At 50.5% G+C, this 26,907-nt stretch overlaps 1 protein-coding gene across 8 annotated transcripts in view; it reads left to right on the forward strand.

Annotated features, from left to right (window-relative positions):
- Positions 1-26,907, forward strand: part of PLEKHA7 (pleckstrin homology domain containing A7) — a 134,125-nt gene that overhangs the window by 79,366 nt on the left and 27,852 nt on the right. For all 8 annotated transcript variants that reach the window (XR_002830497.1, XM_023758124.1, XM_023758125.1 and 5 more), the window contains exons 9-15: positions 7,984-8,497; positions 9,201-9,287; positions 11,945-11,998; positions 21,613-21,681; positions 21,863-21,943; positions 23,035-23,184; positions 23,754-23,855. Coding sequence is in view for 7 of the 8 variants with exons in the window: in XM_023758124.1 (XP_023613892.1) it covers positions 7,984-8,497; positions 9,201-9,287; positions 11,945-11,998; positions 21,613-21,681; positions 21,863-21,943; positions 23,035-23,184; positions 23,754-23,855 (1,057 nt within the window). In the remaining variant the exon portion in view is untranslated. The remainder of the gene's footprint in view (positions 1-7,983; positions 8,498-9,200; positions 9,288-11,944; positions 11,999-21,612; positions 21,682-21,862; positions 21,944-23,034; positions 23,185-23,753; positions 23,856-26,907) is intronic.

A 26,907-nucleotide genomic window follows, 5' to 3' on the forward strand; every position in this document is an offset into this window, starting at 1 on the left:
TGCACTGGGTAATGCTGGCCTTAAACTCTCTACCTCCATTATCTCAGAAAATCCCATAACAGTTCTACAGGGAGGGGGAATAGTCCCAATTTATAGATGAGGAGAATGAGGCTGGGAGGAGGGAAGGAACCTGCCCAGGGCGCACAGATAAGTGGCAAAGCCAGAGTTCAAATCTGGGCCTGCAGGCCTCCCGAGCCACACGAGATAGCATGAGGAGGCTTCTTTGTTCCCGGGGAGCGCGCTTTGAGACAGTCAGCCTGTAGACAGCAACTCCTCTTCTCCTTTTACCTGCTCCTTCTCTACATCCGGGAAGTAGTTGTAGAAACTAGAGTAAGTGCAGGCCCATTTTTAACTTCCAGCACATAGAGCGGCGCTTAGGCACTGCTGACTCAGGCTTCACCATGCCCATTCCTTCAAGAAGCAGTTTTCAATGGTTTAGAGCACGTGAATCCTTGCTATTTGCAAAGCACTGTCTGTATTTTATTATAATTTTAGATTAATTAGGGCACATTTATGAACGTGAAGAATTCAGGGTCACCCAGCTTCCATTGTCCCCAGAAGCCTCTGTGTTTTGCCTTCAAGACAGTAAATCCCCCTCACTGTCCTCAGGCTTGTGAAACAAACCACCGACTAGAGAGGTGAGAGCAAGGCCTGGGCGCATTCAGAAAGTGCCCCCATGTCAGAAGGGCCCGGGGAAGTACCAGAGCTCAGGCCGAGTCTGCCACCGGCCTGGTAAACATGAGCTAACTGCCACACTTCATTCTCCCTGTTGGCGAGCCGGCTTTCCACCTGCAGGCTCTGCAGGCGGCAGCGCTCCTAGGGGAATAGCCCAGGCCTGCTTTCCAGCGCGTGGGTGTGGAGTGCATGTGCGGGTTGTGTAACTTCTTTAGTCTGGTCCAGCTGGACAGTCGTGAGGGTAGATGGTGGAGAAGTCACAGTGGAACCCCCTAAGCCAGTGGTTCTCAACCTTCTGGCCCTTTAAATACAGTTCCTCATGTTGTGACCCAACCATAAAATTATTTTCGTTGCTACTTCATAACTGTAATGTTGCTACTGTTATGAATCGTAATGTAAATATCTGATATGCAGGATTGTCTTCTGCGACTCCTGTGAAAGGGTCGTTCGACCGCCAAAGGGGTCGCGACCCACAGGTTGAGAACCTCTGCCCTAAACAATTGGTGGACATTGTTGTGGGCCAGACCAGGAGGAGGAGGGCCTTTTGTGTCAGAGCTGAGATGCTTTCCCATCCCCACTGGGACTGACCAGGTGTCAGTTCTGTTTGTTCGCATTTGGTGTCTTATGGAAAACGGAAGCTCTGCTCAAGGACACGGGAGGGGGCTGCCATGCTCGGTGCTGGACAAGGTGGTTGTAAGTGACTTTCCTGCTGAATGAGCTTGGAAAGCTGGGTCCTCAGATTAATGTAAGGAATTTGGGTTTTATTTGAAAAAGCAACAGGGGGAACCACTGGAAGGGTTGTTGTTTTTTTCATAAGCCTATTTTAATTTTTTTTAAAAATATATTTTATTGATTTTTTACAGAGAGGAAGGGAGAGAGATAGAGAGTCAGAAACATCGATGAGAGAGAAACATCGATCAGCTGCCTCCTGCACACCTCCTACTGGGGATGTGCCCACAACCCTGGTACATGCCCTTGACCGGAATCGAACCTGGGACCCTTCAGTCCGCAGGCCAACGCTCTATCCACTGAGCCAAATCGGTTTCGGCAATATTTTAATTTTTTAAATTTTCACAATTTAAATAAAATTCAGCTAGTTAACATAAACACAGAGGAAATGCACATAATTTACAGCCATGTACAGAATACAATAGCAACTCTCATATAAATGGTCAAAAGATATCAACTCTTGAAGTTGATTAGCAACTATGACTTTGAAAGGTCAAGATTTAATTGTTCACATATACAGGGGTACACATTCAAAATGCTTATTAACACAAAAACTGAGTGAAACTACAATTTTCCGTTTCTAAAAGGAGTAGCATAAAAAGTAGTATATAGCTTAATGAGAAATATAAGGGCACGGCAGAGAAGAAATCTGAGTAGGCAGAAAGTTAGTACATTATATGTTTTTATATATTTAAAATTCCTTCCAATTTAACTCATTCAGAACTATGTTCTTAGGAATGTTGAAGTCATGATCAATATTAGAGGGAAAAGCTAAACTATTATATTTATCAGCCCCAAAAGGGCCCCTATATATAATATTGTACTAACAGTCTGGGTAGAAGAGCATGTAAATAACACAAGACAGGCATGCCCAATACTGGGATAGTAAAAGATAGATTGATTTCTAGCATTTGAATCCTTCAAGTTCAAATTAATATTTTTAGTGATTTAATACAAATCTAAAAATACTGACATGTTTATGCTCTAATAAGAGTAAACACTCATTATTTTTAACTCAAACTCTGTTGGTCCTAATATACTAATGCTTTTCTACAATGGGCATTAGGTTTTAGGAGACAAAAGGCTGGATTAAATGATCTAATAATATTCTGTTCTTGGTTTTGAAGTTACAAATCAATTACTTGTGGGCCCCATCCATAAGGCTGGTTCCACAGTTACATACATAATAAAAATTAAGACAAGGCTTTGGTGATAGTTTTTTCCCCTGGATTTAAAAGCACTGTGGGACCCCACAATCACAGGGTTTGGTAATTCTCAGATTTGGACTTGGAAATTTAGGGGACTATTTTCCATGAGCCACAAGTACCAGAGTCCTTTCTGCTACTCTATGAGAGTATGCTGTTTCAGTATCTACTGCTTTAACCTGAGTAAGCTCAGTTTAATTTTGAGAAGATTCTACAATAAAAGTACATACTCATCCGAAGAGTGCCGACTACCTCCAATTTAGAAATAAAATGTTATCTGATAGAAAATAGATGAAAGCAAAACACCATTTTAAAAAAAGTTCAATGCTTTAAGTCTGCATCTTTCTTTTTAAACATTTGCCTCACTTAAAAACAAGATTTACAAAGAAATGTTTCAGAGGCAAATTTTATAAATAATCTGTAGTGGTCCCCCCCCCCCCCCCGCCCCAATTATCTCTGTCAGACATAAAGTACACTACAGCAGACTGTGCTTTGGGGGGGAAAAAGAATGAAAACAAACGACATTGCTCCTTTCCAGTTGTTGCACAAGGAAACGGCCTAAGACTAAGATCTTTTCCTTCCAGTACAGAAATAAAACTTACTTTTAAAAGCTAAATATAATGCACTAAAGGTCAACGTAAGTTTTACTTGCTAAATACAAACAGGAATATCACTGGAAGGTTTTAAGAGGTAAATGATATAATATTACTAATCCACAAAGCGCCTGTGGAGGAAGGAGGCTGTTGTAGTGGCCGGGATTGGTGACAATGGAAACAGAAAGAGATTGGAGGTGCATTTTAGAGGCTTAAAAGCAAAATTTGTCAATGAATGGGAAGTGCAGGATGAGAGAAAGGGAAGAACAAGGAGGATCCCTAGAATTTTTACTTGAATAACTGGGTGGTTCTGATGTGGGGAGGGATTAGAAACTAGTTTGGGTGAAATCGGGGTTTTCATGTTGGACACAGAAGTTTGAGAAACCTATTAGCTATCCAAGGGCAGATGTCATGTAGGCAGTTAGATATGGATGGTGATGTGGAGGTTTGAGGGCTGGTTGGACATGCTAATTGGGGGCAATCAGCATGTAAATGGTACCCCACCACTTAGAAGTTAGCAGCAGGAGAGGGATCCTGGAGAGTAGACTGTGGTCAAAGGGAAACTCATGATAAGTTAGCCGTTTCCTCTTCTGTGCGATTCTTAGGAACTGAAGTCTGTGTGGAGCTGGCTTGGGGGGTCAAAAGCAGGAGAAACCAGACGTCGGGGCAGATAGGAAGGGCAAGGGTTGACCCTGATGAGCCTGTATTTCCTGATGGGGAGTTTGGATTTAAGCTTGAGGCCCGTGAAGCCATTGGTGGACTTTGAGCAGCAGCCTGGCATGGCGCTGTTACTGAGAATGGTTCACAAGGCATTGGCAGGGTAGCAGTATGGCAGAAGGAATTCTACAAGCTGAGTGACTGCTATGCAGTGATAGGTTATTAAATGTGAAATGTCTCCACAGAACTGTTTCTGGCAGCCCACAAATCCGCATTATTCTGCTACACACAGTGGTCTGTGTTTGGGGGTGGGATGCACATCGGGGAGCTGAAAGATGAGAAGTCAACACCAGCAGATAAGAGGTGGCTGGGGAAGGCGTTGGACTGTCCCTAGGATGTGAGATGGGAGTTTGAGCCATTCTTATCTAAGGGGCAGGGTGACATCAGGTCTGCGGATGAAAACAGTCCGTTGACCTTGAAGGTCATTGAGCACGCGGTGAGCAGAACTTCAGACTAGTGGTAGAAGCACTTCTCAGTGGGCTGAAAAGCAAAAGTGAGGAATAGAAGGCAGAGTATGAACTACCTACCCTTTTGGGAGGAAAGCTGTCAGTCTCTGAGTAAGCAAAGTGCTTGGTCTCTGATCATTCACTTCTGTCTTGAAAGGACTGAGTGATCCTTGCATTCCCAGAGTTGTGGGTTTTTTTTTCTTAAAGATATATTTGAAATCTCTTACTGTCAAGAAATAAGTTGATCTGGCTGCTTAATGCAGGAACCTCCTCCATTTGAAAATATAGACAATGGATATCTCTGCCGTGTGATTAAGACTTTGCTAACCTCATTCGGTTGAGCACGTTGGACATTGAAAGGAGGGTTGGTTGGGCTGTATTAGGATCTTGTGTTCGTGGCTCTAGACCACAAGAAGTTGTTTATAACTGTTCTTTCAGGACTTGGAGATATATATTATATTTCACATCAATACACTTCTTTATGATGATGGTTTGTGGGGAACAGGCTGACGTACCCTTAGAATCTTAACACATCCTAAGAGGTTGGTTTGAAATGCTAGCCTTCTGTTATCCCCTGGTGTTTAAATTAATGCACACTTGTAAAGTAAAAAGGCAGGGTGGGGGTGGAGGTGGAATCAGGGACTCAAACATCAGTGAGGAACAGATGAGAAAGTGAAAAGTCCTACACAGTATGCAAGTGAGGGTGAGGACTGTCTGCTGAATAAGGAATTGGTGATAAAATTTGATTTTACATTCTGATGTGACCATTTTATAGTGGCTGTGTCAGAACATCCTGTTTGCTTTGGTGCCTTTTGGAACAGGGAGGCCCCATAGCCACAGAGCAGGATGCGAGGGCAAGAGACCCTGAGCACTCTTTTGGGGTAAGTCTGGAGTTGGGGGCCAGCAGATGGGTCTGCTGTCGGAACGAAGCTGCTCCCAGGGTGATCTTTATGTCATCTTACAGCCCTGCCCACCTCCTGGTCCTTCCTCGGGAGCCAGGGCTCACCATGGGACTGGGATCACCATGGCACTTGGGGTTGCCTCCAAGTAGCCAGCACTAGGGGTGGGGAGGAGGGGAGTGGCAGGCGGTGCGTAGGCTGTGGGAACAGGCTAGAGGGCCAGCTGAGGGCTTTGGGGCACTGCCCAGTGGGGTCTCTGGCCATGGGACACATAGGCAGCACCGGTGGGCTGAGAGCCACACCGAGGGGTGTGGGAGCACAGGTAGGACATGCTTTGTATAGTTTGCATTTGCTTCAGGCAGAGTGAACAGTGGTTAGTAAAGTCATAAGCTCCCCAGGAGGAGCCCACCTGGTTTGTGCCATTGCCATCACCGCAGTTACAGGATTCAGGCACTGCCCCTTCCTCAGAGTCAGGGTCCCCTCTGACGCTGGGAAATCAGCAGCAAACCCTGCCACCTAGTGGCAAGGAGACAAGCTACACAGACACTAGACAAGTCTGGGTGGAAGAGATCTCAACATGACCTCTTGTAATTGCAAAGATAACGATGAAAAGGGAGAAGAAAGCTACCATTTTTGAATGACAGCTATTTGTATTTAAAGTCTGTTTTTATTGATTTTTGGAGAGAGAGGGAAGGAGAGGGAGAGAGATAGAAACATTGATGAGAGAGAAACATCAACATTGATGGGCTGCCTCCTTCACACCCCCTACCAGGCATTGAACTCTGACCAGCGACCTCTTAGTGCATGGGTCATGTCATTGTTCAACCACTGAGCACACTGGCCTGGCATATGACAACTATTTCAAACCCTCACAACAGTCCATTGAGTGGTTCTTAGTGTTCCCACTTTATAGTAAGGAAAGTGAGGGTATAAATGACACCCGAGGATGTATGGTAAGGAAGAGATGAAATGAGATGAGTTTTAAAACAATTAGAATGATTTTAGAACAATTATAATGTTAGCCACCTGAGGTCTTGTTAAAACACAGGTGGCTAGGCCCCACTCCCAGAGTTTCTGACTTGGCAGGTTTGGGTGGGACCTGGTAGCCTGCCCGTCTAACTGCCCGGTGGTGCTGATGCTGCCGCACGTCTTGCTCGTGGTAAGCACTATACAGAAGTTTGTTGGGTAGAGTTGATAGATAAAGGCAGGGTCAGGACTCCAACCCAGGCCTGTCTGATTCTAACACCTGTTCTCTTTTGACAACATGCTGCTTTTAAGGCTGAATAAATCGCTATACTTTGCCCTTTGCTGAATTTTTGTTTTGCAAAACAAGATGGCTGGTTGGTTGTGGTTTTCATGATCATATCCAGCTTTTGTGTGCTGGCGTATTCATTTTAAATGGCTGGTTATGCATGAAGACTTTCTCAGCCCGTGGACAATCCCACAGAATGTAAGACACGGGTCCTGCCCTGCAAGGATGTGCAGCTCGGCTGGGAAAGAGATGTCTTGCAAGTATGACAAGAACCTCAGAAAAGTTACTGACTGTATAGTCACTAAGTCAGAGCAGAGCAAGAACCCCGAGGGCTGTGGCATTGCAGAGGCCTCTGTGGACGGACAGTGTCCTGGAGAATGAGTGAGTTAGGGTGCACAGGGCACTGGGAGCCCATGCAGGTGGGGGAGGGAAGAACAATATGAAAATGAGAACTGGGAAGGGAGCACCCGCTGGTGAAGTGCCTTCTATGCATCAGGCATGGAGCCTGCATTCTCTCATGGACGCTTCGGAGCAGTGGGCAAGCTGCCCAGGGTCACATCGCCAGTGGATGCCAGAGCTAGGACTCTAGAGCTAGGACTCAACCCCAGGTCAGACTGCCCTGCCTTTTCCACATGAGAAGTTGCCCAGGGGTGTAGGAGGCTGGGCGGGATTAGGGGGAAGCTCTCACTCTCAGGCTCCGGTAATGACAGGGCCGCATCCGAGGGGGGCCTCCTGGCCTGTTGGGCCCGAGACGCCTGGCCCTGGCTCGCCCCAGCTCAGTCCTGGTCCCAGTAGGAGGAGCAGTGAGAAGACAGCAGGACTGCAAAGTGGGTTGAGGTCAGACGCTGCAGAGCTATGAGGACCAGGCGAAGGGATTTAGATTTCATAAGCAGTGGGGAGCCATGGAAGTTTATGGAGCACGGCAGTGATTGGATCTGAACACTTGACTGCATACTGTGTGGAAACTAGTGAGGAAGGTCTCAAAGTTGTCTTGGGGGAGGGGAGGTCATTAGTCAGTATCTAGACTAGGGTAGTAGAAAAAGAAGGGAACCGATGTCAGCACGTCCATTAAGAACCTGCAGGACTTGGAGCGGTGATAGCGGACACAGGCAGCGTCTTGGGGAGCTGGAGAATTGCGAGGTCCTTCCTCCTGAAATGTGCACACCCATCGGAAGAGCTGACAGGGGTTAAGTGGGAGAGAGGAGAAGGCAGGTTTCCTCCCTTGACGTGATGGGCGTGGGGTGGCCAAGTTGGCCTGGTAGAGGATTGACACTCCGAGGCTGACAGGGGAAAATGGCTTTGGAGTCCTTTGCCAAGAGACGGAAGTCCTGGGTGTCTGCTTTGATTGTCCTCTAGGGTTCTTACAGGCCTGGCCTTGCACGTTTACTTAGCTGTGTTTCCAGATGCCTCGCAGACCCTGTCCTCATCTTACCTGTCCTCATCTTACCTGTCCTCCTCTCTCCTCAGCTTCCCCCCGGACCAGACCCTTCCTCGCCACGGTCCCAGCCAGCCCCTGTCCTTCCCAGAAAACTACCAGACTCTTCCCAGGAGCACCCGTCACCCCTCGGGGGGCTCCTCGCCTCCGCCCCGCAACCTGCCGAGTGACTACAAGTACGCGCAGGACCGAGCCAGCCACCTGAAGATGTCGAGCGAGGAGCGCCGGGCACACCGCGATGGCACCGTGTGGCAGCTCTACGAGTGGCAGCAGCGCCAGCAGTTCCGGCACGGCAGCCCCACGGCGCCCATCTCCCCGGAGTTCCCCGAGCAGGGCCGGAGCAGGAGCATGCTGGAGGTGCCCCGCTCTATCTCCGTGCCTCCATCTCCCTCGGACATCCCTCCCCCGGGACCCCCGCGGGCCTTCCCACCCCGGCGGCCACACACACCAGCAGAGAGGGTCACGGTGAGGCCACCGGACCAGAGGAGGAGTGTGGACATCTCGTTGGGCAGTTCTCCCAGGAAGACATGGGGCCACACCACCAAGGTGAGGCTCTGGAGTCCTGTCGGGCTGCTGGGGTCCAGCATTAGGGCACCAGGCACCTCACGTGGTTTGAACACAAATTTGAGCAATTTGCAGTAATGAGAGGTCACACTTACGCAGTGATTTTAGGTGTCGGGTGCAGGGCTAAAGGAGTTACTTTAATTTTTATAACAGCCCAAAGAGGTAGGTGCTGTTATGCCCATTTCACTGATAAGAACTCTTGAGGCATTAAGAAATGAGTAACTTGCATGGGGCCAGACAACTAGAAGTCTGCTTCCTTGCAGCTTGGAAGGCAGGAAAAGCTGTCAGTGTTCAGTTTAATTATCTATAATAATAAAAGCATAATATGCTAATTAGACCAGACGTCCTTCTGGACGAAGCCGGGGCTGCAAGGGAACCCTAGGTCCCAGGTGCCAGAGGGAAGCCGGTGCCGGCAGCCGGGGGAAGGAAGGCCTACTCTTGCATGAATTTTGTGCATCGGGCCTCTAGTGTATAATAATCCAACTTAAGTTTTAACTCGTCAGGGGGCTTTCACAGTTTGTCACTGTTCTAACCGGGTGAGAAAGGGGGGTATCTTCATTTTACAGATGAAGAGTGAGGCTCAGAGAGGTGATGTGCCTGAGGTAGGCTGCCCTGGCAGTGAGTGGCAGAGGTTCTGGCCCCCTTGCTTGGCCCTCAGTGTGACTTCTTCTCTCCCCACCTGCAGAACTCCTCGCACGTGGACCGACGCTCCATGCCCTCCATGGGTTACATGACCCACACTGTCAGCGCTCCCAGTTTACACGGAAAATCGGTAAGCGGGGCTTCATCTCCCCCTCCAGGCGAATGATATAGTGCAGCCTGCAAAGGGCTAATCTCGTCTGATCCCCCCCTTCCCTCCGCCCCCCAAGCCAATCCAATGCGGTCTGCAGGGCAGTTTTCAACCCCCAATTTAGAGAGGAGAAAACTGAGGCTCAGAGAAGTCGAATGACTTGCTCAGGGTCACGCCGCCAGCGCTGGGTCCTTCCCAGATCCGATGAAGAGCTTGGGGAAGTGGAAGAGAACATGGGCTCTTCTCTTTCGGACAGCATTTTCCAGCCACCTGCTCTTCTCTCGTTAGCTCCTCTCCTGGTCTTTGCTTTGATTAGTTAACCATCTTCAAAGTGTGAGTCTGGGTGAGGGCCACTGCTGGCCGCTGTTTTCTGGAAAAAGCACTTCCTGCAGCCCCTTTCCCGCCAGTGCCTTTATTTGTCCTAATGACAGAATTAATGCAGCAATTACCTAATGGTGTCACATCAGTGCTGGCCCAGCACGGGGCGAAGAGTAATTATAGCGACGTACTCCTGCGGTGGCTAATTTCCTCGTGATGTGTCTACACACCTGCAGCTGGAGGAGCTCTCGCTGCTTCTCACCCGGTTACGGCGGCACCAGGCCAAGTTGGCCAGTGTGCGAGATTTCGCCGTGGGCCAGTTACTGCAGCACCAGCTGACCTTTCCCACCTGCCAGGTCAGCACCCCAGGTCTCTGGGGCCGGGGGCCACCCCAGAGGCAAGGGCGTGACGTGCTGGCCCATGTTCCCTCGTGCCACGCTCTGGTCTGTCCTTGCTGTCTGGCTCTCTCCCTCGTTCCCTGCCTGTTTGCTTCTGGATGTGACTGCCGGACACTGTGCCACGGTGGTGGGGCCCGTGCCCAGGCACCGGGGAGGAGGCTGCATGTGGTGTGAGGGCCCTGAACTGTGGCTTCTCTGGCTGTGAGTAGGGACTGGCAGGCTGGTGTGTGGCCATGTCCGAGGGGCTGTGCTGGCTGTCGTCCTTGTTACCACCATGGGTCCTCCTGGGGTGCCTAAAGGTGTGTGCCAGCCTGGAGGGAGAAGGCAGAGTGCCCAGCCAATAGACCAAGCAGCCTCACATCCCTTGCCCTGGTGAGCCTCACAGTGACCTGGGGGAGGGTAGGTAGGGCAGGAATTATGAGCGCACAGCAGGCAGCGGGTCAAGAAGGGACGTGACTTGCCCGGGATCCCTCGGTTACATCCAAAGCCCAGGTCCTGCCTGCACAGTGTCCAGGCAGTTGCCCTCCCAGTGTCTGGAGCAGCTTAAAGAAGATGCTGGTGCAGACAGGACTGGCCCCTCTGAGTTACACAGATATCGGCAGAAGACAGATGCACAGGGCGATGGGATGGTCGCCTTCCTTGTCCTGTTTTAGTGGGACCTGAGGGACTCAGGAAATGTACTTGGGAGAATGAAAGTAAGGGGACACTTACAAAAACCCTAAGTTGTGAATTTGGGTGTTTTTTAAATAACATTTATATAATATTAATTTATTAATAATTTATTAATGATTTAATAACATTGCTCTGTCCCTCTTACTGCCGTGGAAAGTGTATAGGGACCAATAATAAAAAAGAAGAAAGTGTGTAGGGACTGGGCTGATTCAGGAACTAGGGAAGGGTAAGGGGACAGTTTAGGGACAGAAATAAGATCTTGCTAATTAGTGTCCCTGGCAGTGGTCCTTCAGGCCTCCTCATGCTTAAACGCACGGCCCGCATGTGTCGCGTTGTTTATCTGTGTGTTTGTTTTACATCAGAGCTGTAAATGGACCATCCTCCCAGCCATGCTCGCCGCGGCTTGTTGGAGGCCTCTTAGTCTGCTGAGAAAGTGTGCCTGGGCTGCTTTTGAAACCTCTCTGCCTCACAGTCAGCGCCCGTGACCTGTTGCACGGGAAGCACAAGTTCTAGGAGAGCAGTCTTTTCCTTATTCTCACTCTTCCTAGTAATTATTCTGAAGAACTCAGCACTGTCGGAGACGATACGAGCTGATAGGTCTGACCCTGGCCCTTCCTCAGGTAGCTCCGATGTGGTCACTCTGGCTTCACACTGAGCAAGGAAGCCAGAACTTCCAGCTTCCAGGAAACGCCCAGGGGCTACTGGTGTTTATTATTCTGAAACCCAAGGTCATAAGGGGACATCCTGGGCCATCTCCCGGCCTCTTCCAGGCATTTACCCGTACCGATCATGGGTCATTTTGCTTCATGCATGTGAATAACTCAGTGCAAAGGTTTGATGACAAAATTTGGAGTACTGGCCATCGATGGGCCCTAGCTCAGGTGTAGCATGTCGTCTTCCAGGGAGACCTCTGTAGTTGTCTCAGGAGATCACCTCCGCCTCAATGGCATTGCTGTCCTTGCCTTCTGGTGGGATGTGTGCTGTCCGCCTCCTTGCCATCAAACTGCCCCCTCAGCTGATGAGGGGACAAGCTGGCTTTCCCCACAGCGACCTGCAAGATCCATCATGCTGAGAGCGGGCTCCAAGCTGCGCCAAGACATTTGTGCTTCCTCTGTGGCCTGGGAAGTGTTGGTCTGCTGTGGTCCCTGTCCCCGATGCTGTGCAATGTGAATCATTCATGAAGCCCAAACACACAAATAAACATGGAAACCCTTGCTGCTCATAACTGGGTTCTCTGTGCTTCCTTTGAAGGCTGATGATACCTACCTCCAGCTGAAGAAAGACCTGGAATACCTGGACCTAAAGGTGAGCCACATCAGGGGTTCGCGTCCCTTGGACACTCACCTTACTGAGAGTGTCCGCTCCATCGTAGCCAGGCCCACGCCAAAGACCGTGCAGGTCTGATCAAATCTGGATCCCAAATGGAGACGGCTGCTGTCCAATCAGAGGAGTTTTCTTACAGCCTCGGATTCTGCGCTTAGTTCTTGTGAATTCTGCTGTGCGGTCTCTGTCCTACCGAATGAGGCCACGAAATTCGGATCTCTTCCTGTCCTTGGTCAGAACCCAAAGGTCCCTCCAAACAGTAACCGGCTGCTTCTTCAGAGCCTGCAGTGGGGTGGGGCCGAGTTTGGTTCAGAGAAGCCCCTGGTGTGTGCTTTTGGTCACAAGTAGGTCGGCGGATCATTCGCTGCCAGGGACATGGTTCCACGTGGAATTACGTGGCTCTGAGGGGCGCCGTCTCTCCCACCCCCCATTTAGGAGACCATCACTGGTGATAAAGCTCCGGGCTCCAATCAGCCTCCTTGGCACAGAGAGCCCGAGGAAGCCGGGGAACTGAGAGGCACTGCCTGACAGCTGCCATTGTGGCGTTCACCGGGCTCTCTGAAAGCCCCCCCTGTGAAGAGCACTTCTTATGCCTGAGCCATGAAACAGACTGAAGGAGTGTGACCTTTAGTTAACTGCGGGCGTGAGAGGCGGTGAGGGCTGTGGGAGGGCACCCAGGTGACTGCCATGGGGCATGCTCCTCCAGTCTCCGGGGTACCTGGCTTGAGAGATTTTTTGTCCTCCAGCCTTGTAGAAGTGGGGTACGAGCATCAGGCCCTATGGCAGCCTGTTTAGAAAACAACTAATGAACTGCTGTATCTAGTGAGCACTTGCTGTGTACTCGGCTCTGGAGAAGCCTAGGGGAGGTGCAAGAGTAAAATCGAGGCTCTCTGGGTTGGGGAAAGAAAACATCCCCAAATAACAGACTTCTTTACAAAGATGTGGCCCAGTGCTCAGAGCGGAGATAATGAGGATTTCTGTGGGCTGCCCTGCTGGGAAGGCTTCAGGAGGAGGTGGCGTGTGGGTGGAGCCGGGAAGAGCCAGAATATTTGCGTTGGCTGAGATGAAAGGGAAGGGGATGGAGGGAGCCAAGGAGAGCCAGGTGAGGGTGGTGTGGCCTTGGCCTCAGGAATTGGAGGTAGCTCGTTCATGCTCCGGATTCTGTCTCAGGCTTCCGGAAGGAAGGTGCAGTGAATGGAAGTCTGACTTGGTTTTTGGACACGAGCAAAACAGGGTTCTCTCAAAACCAGGGCGTTTTCTAGTTCCCGTGGCGTGAACCAGTATTGTAAGTGTGGCAGTAATGCCTCAGGGTACCGAGTACTCAGACGTGGGTGTGGGCTAACTGTGCCACCCGTGCTCCTGTGCCCTGATGGGACAGGGCAGGGTCCTTCCACCACGTCCACCATCCCCACCTGACCGGGGAGGTCCACAGCCCCTAGCCTCCATCGGCCACGTGTGTCCCCACATCCCTGGTCCCTGGACTGCCCGACCGCCAGCCACCATGTCGCTGTTTCTTTGCACCCCTGCTCTGGGGCTGTGCCGTCGGCACAGAAGGATTCGTGGAGCATCCACGTCCTCGGCCTGTGGCAGAGGCTCAGCCCGGCAGCAGCACAGGTGTGTGTGAGACCCCCTTCACCATGCTCGGTGCACAGGGCGAGAGGAACTCCATGAAGTGCCTGGGCCAGAAGCCTGGGAGTAGCCGTCTCCTGACTCCTGTTTGTGTGGGAGAGCCGAAACGCACAGTTCTCCTGGAGTAAAGATCCAGCCCAGACTGTAGGATTGGTGTTAAAAGGAGTCTAGAGAGAGGGAAACCGAGGCACAGGATAGCAGAGCAAGGCCAGGAGTCCCTGTGTGTCCTGACTCCCAAGAGAAGCTAAAACACAATTCAGGGTATCACGCGTGCCGGCCGCTGTGCTTTGCTCCGATGGAGTGTGTGAGCCCCTCAGCAGTTCTGGGAGGGAGGTGGCGGATTGTGTTGTACAGACTAAAGCTCTGAGAGAGAAACCACATGAGCAGTGACTGGGGAGTCGGTACTTATGTGTTGCTCTGACTCTGGAGCTCATGCTCTTAATCACCTTTTCTCCCAGACTTTCCTGAAACTCTCCTCCTACCACTGTGCACCCGGAGGAGTTAAGTTTTTTATGGAACCGAACTGGGGGTTGTTATGCCAGGAAACGTGTTTGATGTGATGGAGGCAAGGTGTGTCCTTGGGGTGTTTCACTGGCTGGGAGCTGGGGGTGCCCCGAGCATTAGCAATTGGAAGTTGTCGCTGTTTGTCATGAACAACAGCTGTGTTGATGCCAGGCCTTCCCTGGTCTTGTGGATGTTGCTCCAGTTGCTGGCTCCTCTCAGAGAACTAGTCCCCCAGATCAATGGACCAGAAGCCCGTGTGGGAAGAGATGCTGGGGTTTGTGCTGCATGTGAGTCATCAGTCTGGCGTGGCTGCCAGAAAGGCAGGCACCACCTTGGCCTGCCTCCAAGGGACGGGGTGCCCATATCGGGGAGGCAGTGGGCCTGCTCTGCTCTGACCCCGCTGGGGTACAGGGTTCCCAGATGGGTGTCTCCCTTGGGGATCCAGACGAGGGAAGGGCTGGAATCAAAGGAGAGGTGCTGAGGACCTGCAAACCCTGGCTGAGGAGTGTATAGGTGGGATGCTTTCGCCTGCAAGTGTCTGAAACCCACATCAACCTGCTAAGCCAGAAAGGGAATATACGTTACAGGGTTACACTCCACGGGCTTAGACCATGCTGTCCCTGGTCTACCTTCCTTGGTGTGCAGGCTGCCTCCACATGGCATGGGAAGGAGGCACCTGCAAATCCAGGTTCATTTCCTCCCGGCCTCACCTCAGAGTGAAGGAGAGGTCCCTCAGGGAGGGCATGCTGGGCAGAAGCAAGAACCACAGCGGCGAGCACAGCTCCAGTGCAGAATGTCAGAGGTTAGGTCAATTCAGGGGAGACATAGACACAGTCTGTAAAGCTCTGAACTATTACCAGGTGCCCTCTGTGGCCCTAAGGGGGAGTTAGGACAAGTGGAGAGTAGCTATAAGTAGACCGGTTTCCATTTAGTAGGAAAGAGACTTTTCTAAAAGGGCCACCACAGGTCACGGTGGACTCTCCACCACGGTGCAGCTGAGGCCAGAGGAGCACTGGGTGGGATGAGCGGCTGGGTCAGGAGCACCCTGAGGCCACTGGCTCCTGCCAGCGGTTCTCAACCTGTGGGTCGAGACCCCTGAAAATACATCCTGCGTATCAGATATTTACATTACGATACATAACAGTAGCAAAATTACAGTTATGAATTTGCAACGAAAATAATTTTATGGTTGGGTCACAACATGAGGAACTGTATTAAAGGGTCGCGGCATTAGGAAGGTTGAGAACCACACTGAGCCAGACGGGGGCCCCTGAGACGCGGGCCTCTGTGGACACAATTGGATGGGCCCGGGCATGGAGATCATGACAGGCACAGTCCCCACGGTCACCAGCTCCTTGTGAGAGGCCCCTCCCGGGTCCTTTCGGGGGAGGAAGGAGGTTGGCCTAGAGTCCCCCTGGTCTCTGCCCGAGGGCCACAGACTTAAGGATCAGAGCCCATCATCCCCTCCATCAGCGAGGCTCAGCTTCCGGAATCAGGATGTGGTGATGTGGGGTTTTTTCTTCCTGAAATGAGCATTCCTGCTGCGGTGCCAAGCGGTCCCACAAAGGTGCACGCCACTGTCTTAGAAGACACTTTGTTTAATGTTCTTTTGGGAAACGTTTACATCTCTGGCGTTTTAGCTGGCGGTGCCACGGTGGAAAGGGCTCCACATAGATTAGGCGTCTCTCTCTGCCTGGCAGTGTTTGGGCACCTGGTGTTCTTATCGCACTTAATCCTCTCAGCATCCTTGAGCAACGCAATAGGAATTATTATCCCCACCTTATCAACCAGGAATCCACGTATCAGAGGGGTGACTTCTGCAGTCACACAGCTGGGATTCAACCCACTGACTCACTGCACACCTGCCACCTTCCTTCCATGTACCATGCAGTTCACCTGCCCTAAAGGTGCATTCGCTGAATTGTACTTCTGGCATCGAAGTTCTGCACTTCAAGATCCTACACCCCGGCTGGGTCTGCGGGGGGGCGTGGGGGTTCCCTGTTGTTGACAGCTTGAACTGTTTTTACGCAGCTATGAAGCACAGCTGGGACGGGAGGCAGAGGGGAGGGTGTCTGCCAGCTGCTCAGCTGATGCCTTTGTAGGTAGAGTAGGTAGCAGTCAGCTCCAGAAAGGTGCTTGTCCCTGGTGAGGGGCATGTCACCAGTGGCTCCAGGTGCCTGGCTCCCAGGCCCTTCCTGACGGTTTGAGCCTGTGATCAGGGCTTCCCTGTTCAGGTCTGTTCCACAGTCAGCATCCAGAGCAAAGTTCCTCACGGTGTGGTCTGGGCACTACCTGTTGCAGGACCCCCTGGGAGCTCAATAAATCATTGCAAGTCTGGGGTTCTGCTGAATTAGAATCTCTGGAGATGGTGCCCAGAATTCTGTCTTTTTTAAAAATCAAGCTTTGGGGCAATTCTTATGCATATGAAGTTTGAGGTCTGTTGTTCTGGAGAAGAGATTATTAACTCTGGCCATGAACCAGAACAACCCGGGGAGCTCTTTAATTGAGCATCGCTGCTTGGGTCCCATCCCTTAGCACAGTGGTTCTCAACTTTCCTAATGCCGTGACCCTTTAATACAGTTCCTGTCATTTAGAGCGGTGCCATCCTTAGTCCCGCAGACCCTTGTGGTGACCCCCAATTTCATTGTTACAAATGGAACATAATTAAAGCATAGTGATTAATCACAAAACAATATGTAATTATATGTGTTTTCTGATGGTCTTAGGCGACCCCTGTGAAAGGGTCGTTCGACCCCCCAAAGGGGTCGTGACCCACAGGTTGAGAACCGCTGCCTTAGCGGCTCTGATTGAATTGATTACACTCAGGTATTGCTCTTAAAAACAAACAAAATCTCCCTCAGTGTTTCTGATGTGTAACCACAGTTGAGGGATATTGTTTCAAAGCACTGGTTCTGGAAGTGTTATACCAGGCCAGCGGCATCAGCAATGCCAGGGAATGTGCTGGAAATGCAAAATCCTGAGGCCCAAGGCCTACCCCAGACCAGCTCTAGCTCGGTGAGAACTGCTAGGGGTGGGGCCCAGCAGATCTATATACAGGGATGGGAAAAGTATACTTACAATTGTTCGTATGGAGAAAGATATGCAGGTTGTAGCTTTAGTCACACAAAAGAATGTTACTCACAACTGTAAACCTACTTTTGCCCACCCCTGCATTAACAAGCCCTCCGGGTGATTTTGAAGCACCATAACCTTTAGGAGCCACTGTGTGGAGTCGTTGTTCCCAATCCTGGCTGCATATTAGAATCCCCCAGGAGGGCTTTTGAGCATCCCAATGCCCGGGCCCCACCCCAAACCAGCTACATTCGAGTCTCTCAGCCTGGGACTCGGCCATCAGTATCTGTTCAGGTTTCTGAGTCATTCCAGTGCTCCAGCCAGGCTTGAGACCCACTGTCTGAGCCGGTGAGGACAGTCTTCCCTCAAAGCAGCTGCCAGCCCTGGGATCCTGGGTGAGACATGGTGACTTAGCTGCAGGTGCAGCACAGTGTGGAGGCGAGGGTCTGCGGGCCTAAGGATGGCACCGCTCTAAATGACAGTGTGTGATGAGGGAGGACGAAGGAGACAGCAGAGTTGCCTCTCGCCTTCTGTGGCAGCACCCAGGATCCAGTGGGCACGGAACTCGGCTCTCACGTAAACTGGCCTGCACGGAGGTCCTTCGGGCAGAGCTGACCATCCCGTTTTATAGACGCGGGAACTGAACTCCGGAAAGGCCCGCCCGCTGGGAAGCCAGCACGAGGACTGAGTCCCAGTCACATAACACGTCCTCCTTCAGGGTCCCCTTGCCCGTTCCCCGTTCCCCAAATTCTGGCTCCTTCAAGTGTTGTTTGATGTCTCACCTGTGACGTTTTGTTGTGTTTGCCTTTAACGAACCTTTGATCAGCGTGCTTTACAGAGTGCTGAAGAAGTCAGCACAGGGCTGGCGGCCCAGGAGACGCGTAAGACGATCTGACCTGTGTCTCCAGGCGGGGCCATTCCATGCTTCTGGCTCAGTGCCGATTCCATCACGTGCTTAACCAGGGGCTCTCCTGGCCACCCCAGGCTTCCTGCCAGTCATTTCTGTTTATTTTCTTTCTCTTAAGCTCCTGTCAGCGTGTTGGCTGGTGCACCAGGCTGAGCCTCTCATCCGTACTGTCCTGTGATTCCATCTTTTGTGCTGCCACAGGGTGGCGGGGTGGGGGCGGGGGCTCGCCCAGCTTTGCTTCCAGCTTGTGTCATGTCCCATTCTCCCTCCTCTGCCTCCACAGCGAGGCCTGGCCTAGACAGAGACCAGCACGGCCTGGGTAGTCGAGCATGAGCCTTGGGAGGGAGCGGTTGTTCCTGGTCATCTTGGAGGAGCTGGGTGTCCTCGGATTCCACCGTGGACCTGCATTAAATTAAGGTGGCTCTTCTTCGGGGCAGGGTGCTGATGTCTGGAGCTGGACTAGAACAAAATAGGGCCTCCCACCCCTCGCTTTGACCGATGCAGAAGTAGCGCCTGGAACACGGCCAGCTTTTGTCGCTTTCAAGGGAGGATGCGGGTTGGGAGGCAGGTGCTATGCCTGGTCATCCTGAGCCCTGAGAAGAGGTGTCCTGGGAGGCGGTGGAGGGAGTAGGAGGGCTGGGTCACCTTCAGTGCCTTTCTGATGCAGACACCATTTGAACCGACACTTGATGTTGTCAGTGGATTTAAACATTGCTAACACAAAGCAGTTTTAAAAGGGAAAGTAGATGCCATACACTTCTTGTGGATATTTCATAGTCGTCTCGGCTCTCCGGGACAGCTAAATTCAGAAGCTTCAAGGGCCTCTGAGCTGTGTGAACGCGATCACAAAGCCCAGCTCTACAACCTGTGGCCTTTACTCAGGGCTTGGGCCCTGAGCACAGCCAGCTCACCTGGTTTTGTTACAATCACAGACTCACTAAGCAAACATTTCCCAAATATCCTCAGTATGATGGGCCCTGGCTGGGCTTTGAGGATGCAGAGAAAGTAGGTCACAGTCTGACAGTCACCCCTAATTGGGTTAGTTCCTAGTGAGGGGAGACAGAACGTTTCATCTGATGTACTAAGGCCCTTGTGGGAGACACAGGTGTGGGAGCATCTCCCTGGAAGGGCACCAAACCCAGCTACAGGGAGGGAGATGGGAAAACAGCAAGAATGTCACCTGCATTGAATTTCTAATCCCAAGAGACTCAGTCTGAGTTTGAATTCCTAACTCACAGCACCTTAAGAGCAGCACATTGAAAGGGCACAAGGGAAAGTTACTTCTTTGAAAAGAAGGAGTGCTAATACCCCAAGAGAGAAAAAGAAACATTACATGTCAATCTAAAATGGACATGAAATCACAGAAATTTGGGAGCACTTAATCAAGGGCTAATAGCTTCTAAGAAATTCTATATTACTGATTTTTTATAATGATTGATTCGTCCCCCCATAAACGGTTGAATATATATTCATCATTCTGTGATGGCAGTGAAGGGCATACTTTTCGTAAGCACTCCACCAAAAATAAATTTAAAAGGTTCGGCTTTCTCAAAATGCCCTTTTTGTGTAGAACCCCTCACTTAATTTCTGGTGGTGCTGGATAAACGAGGCATCGCTCAATTAGATTCTCTGCCTCGCTATTTCAGTATCGAAAAGATCTCATCTGTAAAAAGCTTCAGTGATAAACGGGGGAGAGTTTTGCCAGGAGGAAAAGTCCCCAAAGCATATCTCATTTTGAACATGATTTCTTCCTGGGAAATGAGCCGAGTGTCAGCCCCGTGGAGGGTAGGCAAGCTCTGCCCTCTGCTTTGATGAAGGACTATGCACAGAGTGAAGACTCCACTGCATTCGCCTGCTGGGTTCCCCTGGGTTTAAAGGCCCAAGTCCTACCTGGGAAGTTCAGCTGTTTGTGGTTCACCAGGATTAATTCCACCGCCTCCCTCTCCCCTTCTGCCTGTTTGTTTGTGGATTGTTGCTGGAGTCAGTGTGTTTCGTGACTGTGTGTATACGTGTATGTACACATCATCTGTCAGTTTGAAGAGCAGAATTTGGCTGGAGTTCCATTTTTTTCCAGGAACTCGACAGCACTGACTTACCAGTATTTCCCTTTGACCTACTTGCAATGCAAGGAGCCTTTGCCAAGTGCCCTTCAGTGCCAGGCCTTGTGTTCGGGGCTGACTTTACTGAGATAAATAAGACAGTGGTCCCTGCCCTCTACTGTGTGGCCAAAGGGAGCCTGGGAATGGGTGGGGGCAGGTCTGCAGCCAGACTCAGTCCTCAGGCCAAGGCATGGATGGAGAAGGCATTCTCCTTTGACCTTGACCTTTGCTGATAATGATTGTCAAGGAGAGGGAGTATAGGACAGTTGGACATATGGAGGGGGAGCGGGGCTTGAGTTCTGAAGGAAATGCTTGCCAATATATTTCTACTTCTGATTCACATTCACAAACTTAGTGGACCTCCCAGATGGAGTAGGGAGAAAGCAAGGGCCAGCAGCTGTCTGTCCATCCACACTGGGACACACCACACCTATCTTGGCCATGGTTAGCTACGCCCTGTTGTTTCCCTGGTCAGATCTGCAAAATGGAGTTCCCTACGGGGGGGCACATTCAACTGGGCGGTTCCTGCCCATGGCTTGGCCATAGGGGGAGGGCATCTGTGTAAACCCCCCCCTTCCCCCCCGCACAGCTTTTGGCAAGAAATGATATTTAGGGAAATGAAAACATAGGCTAAAGAGTTAGGTTTAGCTTCGTAGGGGTCAGAGAGGGATGGGAAACTTGTTGCCCACATTGGGTCAAGGGGGGGATGGGAAATGTGAAATTCCACCTGCCCATAAGTTTGGGTGATTTTTGTTTATTGCTTTGTGGCTTCCTGTCTTGAGAGGATGGGGTAATATACAAGTACGGCCCAACACCAGTTATTTCAGGATCACTTGAAAACCCCAACCAGGAATTACCCAGGTTCCTTCTTCCCTTGGCCAGGTCCTCTTCCCAGATAGTTAGAGTGGGGAAGGCTGACCTTACTCACGGGCAGGTGGGCTACTCAGACACTTCCTGAAACTAAGGCTTGACATTGTCCCAGGGATTTGCTCATTCCTCCTGGTCCACCCACCCCATTGCCCTGGGCTTCAGGCACTTGTGTTTGACAACTCTCTTATCAGTGACAAATCTTCCAAGATTCATACTGATTTTGTGCAAATAGAAACTGCTGTAGTTGACAATGCTATAATTTGAATATCTGCGTTCCCTTTAGTTTGAGAAATTTACAAGTGCTACTAGAATCTTGAAAAGGTTTCAGTTTTTCCCTAAAATGAAATAGGCATGAAAATGAAGTAGATATTGCCTCAGTTTTGCCCCTCCTGTGCTGTGACCCTGCCTGCCGCTGCCAAGACTTCCACACCCATCCATCGTGGGGCTCACTTTCCTTCCGGAGTTCGGATCCCAAACCCTGTGGTTAAATCTCCTTCAACTTGTTCACCTCACAGATGACAGGCCGGGACCTTCTCAAGGATCGAAGCCTGAAACCAATGAAGATTGCCGAGAGTGACATTGACGTGAGTGAACTGAGTGGTAGCTGACCGCTCGCTCCGTCGGCTGCCTGCTGTCCCCAGCCCCGGGGTGGGCAGCTTCGGGAGGGTTTGGAGGGTTCTGTAGCCAGAGGCTTCCTGTTTACACTCCAAGGCCATGCCCTTTCCTCATCATCCCAGGCCCTCTCCAACCTGTTCTTGCTCACAGGTCAAACTGAGCATCTTCTGTGAACAAGACAGGATCCTCCAGGACTTGGAAGATAAGATACGTGCCCTCAAGGAGAACAAAGTATGTATCAGTTTTGCATAATCTTAGGCTGGGTGGGGTAGGAGGTTTGTCCTTTTACAGTCATAGACGGGATGGTATCGAATAACAGGTGTTAGTTTATCCAGAACAATGTCTTTGGGTTTAAAGGGTGTTTCTTGGGGGAGGGGAGCGGTTCTTTCTGAACCTGGAGGAAACCTTATAGCAGCGGTTCTCAACCTGTGGGTCGAGACCCCTTTGGGGGGATCGAACGACCCTTTCACAGGGATCGCCTAAGACCATCGGAAAACACATACATAATTACATACTGTTTTTGTGATTAATCACTATGCTTTAATTATGTTCCATTTGTAACAATGAAAATGCATCCTGCATATCAGATATTTACATTACGATTCATAACAGTAGCAAAATTACAGTTATGAAGTAGCAACGAAAATAATTTTATGGTTGGGGGTCACCACAACATGAGGAACTGTATTAAAGGGTCTCGGCATTAGGAAGGTTGAGAACCACTGCCTTATAGGGAGACCTTGACCTAATACCACTGCCCTCCTCCTCCTACTCCCTTAATTCTGCTCTGGCCCACCTCTCCCTGGGGGCCTGGTGAGGTGAGCCTGGGAGAGGTGGTCCCCCTAGGATCTGGGCTATGGAGGAAACAGTCTGGATGGAAGGGCAGGAATGGGCCGGGCAGAGTTGGGGGGCACCAATGTTTGGTCTCTTAAACACTTAGTGTGAATTTTTTTCTTCATTGCATTTTGTCAAGGTGTTATATTTGTGATGTTGAAGGTTTATAACATGCCCTTTGTCCTAAGACCTTAAAGAGTCTTCCTGGACTCTGATTTATCCTCATCCTTGATCCCATATGGAATTGGTAGCCTTGTGCCCATTTTGTAGACAAGGGAACTGAGGCACAGAGCTGTTAGGTGACTTGCCCCAGGCCACCCAGTGGGCAGAGTCAGAGCTGGATTCAGAGACCCTGACCCTCAGGCCCCAGCTGGACACTGGCCCCCAGTCAATGGTTAGGTCTTGTAGCTCTGTTTAGTTTCTGGTGTGTGTGGGAGGCCTCCAGGGACTGTCCTTTATGACCTTGCTCTTTGACTCTTGCCCGGTAGGACCAGCTGGAGTCCGTGCTGGAGGTGCTTCACAGACAGATGGAGCAGTACCGAGACCAGCCCCAGCACCTGGACAAGATCGCCTGCCAGCAGAGGTTGCTGCAAGAGGACCTGGTCCACATCCGGGCGGAGCTCTCCAGAGAGTCCACTGTGCGTAGAGGCTGTGGAGGGCGGCGCACACTTCCCTCAGGCTGGGCTGGGCACAGGGCTGCTCTTCTCATCTCCCCAGCTGTAACTGAATTGGCGGCCAGGGGCAAGAGTCTTGGGGTAGCAGGCTGCCTCCTGGCAGTAGCTTACCCTGTCCAGGGGTGACGTGTCCAAGGTGCCTTAGGGTCCTTTCCATCAGCGACTCCTGCATGACTACAGTGACACCCAGGGGACCAGATCTCTCAGAGCAGCCTGTAGGCTTTTCCCTGATCTGCGTTAATTCTAAGATGTCAGAATTTCCACTGGACCTGTCCATCTGATGTGGTGCAGGCCCCTTTCTGCCAGGCCTGGGAACCAAAGTGTCCCCAAGGGTGGAGGAGGGGACAGGGCAGATGGCCAGGGTCAGAGCGTGAGTGAGAAGACAACCCATGTCTCTCTCACCAGCCCCACCAGACCTGCAGGGCTCTCTTCCTCTGCCCCTGGCGGGGCCGGCTGTGGTCAGGAGCACAGGTGTGCATGGGGCTTCTGGGGGCAAGGATAGCTAAGAACCAGAGCGTTTCCTTGGCCAACAGGAGATGGAAAATGCCTGGAACGAATACCTGAAGCTGGAGAGCGACGTGGCGCAGCTGAAGCAGACCTTGCAGGAGCAGCACCGAAGGGCCTTCTTTTTCCAGGTGGCTCAAGGGCTCTCTCCCCGTCCTGGGCTCTGATTCCTTGGGAGAGCCCCACCCTGGGCCTTCTCTCCTCTACCGGGGCTCAGCCTGCTCACCTCCCCAAGGTCTCCCTCTGGGATCCTTCCCCCAGCAAGGCTGTGATGCCCAGCTCCCCACAGTTCCCACCTCTCTGCTTTTAGACAAATTCTGGGGCGTGTTTGTAAGGGTTTTACATTTGGAAAAACAGCCCCAAGAGGAGACAAATGCCAACCTTGAGACCCTCACAGAGACCCTAGAGCAGTGGTTCTCAACCTTGGCTGCACATTAGAATCACCTGGGACAGCAGCAGACAGCCCCGCCCCCTTCCTTCTGTCCTCTGATTCCTGAAGATAGATGCTATCGAGCCTTCACCTGAGGAGGACAGCCCCGCCCCCTTCCTTCCATCCTCTGATTGCTGAAGATAGATGCTATCGAGCCTGAGGAGGTAGTGTGAATCCAGGAGGTGCCAGGCTAGGAGATACCCATCGCCGTGGCCCCTGCCCTCCTCAGGAAAGGCAGCCTTAGGGCCCAGCTTCCTCTATCCTTAAAAACCAGGCCACCTGTTGGCAACTGCCTCTGCCCCTGCCCCCAAAGGTGAGGGAAGAAAGGCCGTGTGGTTTTCTTCCTCCCGGTCCAGTCCTCAGATGCCCAGCATTCGTTCCCTCACTGTGGTGCCCAACCAGGTTCCACCCTCAGCATTTTTTTTAAAAAATATATTTTATTGATTTTTTACAGAGAGGAAGGGAGAGAGAGAGAGAGCCAGAAACATCGATGAGAGAGAAACATCGATCAGCTGCCTCCTGCACATCTCCCACTGGGGATGCGCCCGCAACCCAGGTACATGCCCTTGACCGGAATAGAACTCGGGACCCCTCAGTCCGCAGGCCGACGCTCTATCCACCGAGCCAAACCGGTTTCGGCGCACCCTCAGCATTTTAAAAATGGAAAGTAACCTGCTTTTGAACCCAGCTTCAGGTCTCTATCTCCTCTTTCAGGCCCCGTGGATTTGATTTTGAGTTCAGCGAGCATTAATTCAGCTAGGCCAGTTTTGGTGCTTGGCTTACTCATGGATAGACTAGTTCTAGCCAAGGCTTCTCACTCAAGTGATTTAATGAGTATGTTGACTCTTCTGACATCAGCCTCGCCCCAAAAAGAGATGGAAATTCAGGACTGGGAGGCTTTTCCCAGGTCCTGCTGTCCTCCCACTCACCATTGGGCACTGGGTCTAGAGAGCCCAATCCAGGGCCATGTGGAGACTCTTGCCTGTGGCTCGGGGCTGGCCTGCTCGGTCCCCAGCTTGTCTGTCTTCTGCTGCTGCTGTATTTTTCCTATAATGTCCCTGCATCCAAGCTGACTAACATTCTCCCATTCTGTTTTGTATCCCCAGCACTTAGCACAGTGGCATGAAAATGCTAGGTGACTATCGACAAAGTCCTTCACACGATTGTTTGTAATTGCTAGTTTCTTAAACTGTCCTGTCCTGTTATACATATCTTCTTGGACTTCGATGAGCCACATTAATTTTAGCAGTAATTTTTTTAGCTTCTTATTCCGTATGTTTCTATGATTATACAAATCACATGGGAATACGTCTCTCAGAAAAGTCCAAACAATGAGAAGCAAAACCAAAAAATAAAAGCTTCTCTTCCCTCTGCCCTAGACCACCACCTCCCTTGTGGGTAGTGAGTGCCTCCAGTTTGCAAAGTCGCCTTCTGACCGTTTTCTTTGCATTTCCAAACACGTGCACATACAGAGTTATTTAATTTATTTGAGTGTGACTGTTTATTTAAAGAGGAATCATTCTAACACCTTGTCCAGTAACTCACTTTTTTGTCATAACTTTATGTGGTGGCAGTCTTTCTAGGAAAGATACCCCCAAGTTTATGCTGCCCAATACAGTAGCTACTTAAATTTAAACATAACTGGATTAAAATTAACTAACATTAAAAATTTGTTCCTCAGTCACACTAGAATCATTTCCACTGCTCAGTTGCCACATGTGGCCAGTGGCTGCTATATTGGACAGCACAAATGATAGATTTCCGTAACCTCAGAAAGTCGCACTGAACATTGTTGGTCTAATTCAGCGATTTTCCAAAGGTATGCCATAAGAATTTTTAAAATATGCAACACTGACTAATTTAGTCAGTGGCACTGACCTCTTTTCCCTTAGATTGTCAAATGAAAAAATGACAACAGCCAACACAACAATAGCTGTCTAGTGTGAGTGAATCTAAATTATACCTTTTTTTTTGTCAGATCGGCAAAATATATATATTTTGGTGTGTCACAAAATTTTAGTAATTAGTTTATGTGTGCCATGAGATGAAAAAGTTTGAAAATCGCTGGTCTAAGTAAATGAAATGAAATTAGTTCTTCACGGCTCCATAGAATTTTGTAGTCTGGACAGTTCATCCTTTGCTTAGCCATTCCTCCTCTGAGGGACATTGAATGTTATTGGCCGTGTTTTGTTTTTAGAAAAGTGAGCATCTGTGTAACTGCCTTTTCAAGCTCTGTTATGAGCGCTCATCTAAGGCAGGTCCCTAGGAGCAGACTCAGTGGGTTGAAAAGAGTACATCTTCGAGTGGCTGGACGCTGCCGGATCGCTCTCTAAAAAGCTGTTCTCATTTGCCCTCCCACCCACATGAATGAAAGTACGGAACCCGTCTACCCACATCCTTGCCAGCACTTGATGTTATCACTCTTTTTAGTTTTTGCCAGTCTACTTGCTGAAAAAGGACATCTTGTTTTAATTTGCATTTATTTACTTACCTCGTAGGTTAAACATCTCTTCATGTGATTATGGGCCAGTTGTATTTCTACTGCAGCTTATTTCGTGGTGACGTAACATAGGGCAGGCCCAGAAACCTTCTTTCCCCTCCACAACACAAATGGGTACAATGTACAGGTCTTGTCACAGACTCCCTAGTAAGTGACTGAAGCAGGCCGGTTTGGACCCTGGTCCCTGCTGCTCGATATGCATCTACCTGGTGGCCCTGCTCACACTTTCCCTGATACTCAATGACCGAAGCTC

The sequence above is a fragment of the Myotis lucifugus genome, unplaced genomic scaffold (assembly GCF_000147115.1).
Source record: "Myotis lucifugus unplaced genomic scaffold, Myoluc2.0 scaffold_124, whole genome shotgun sequence".
NCBI lineage: Eukaryota > Metazoa > Chordata > Mammalia > Chiroptera > Vespertilionidae > Myotis > Myotis lucifugus.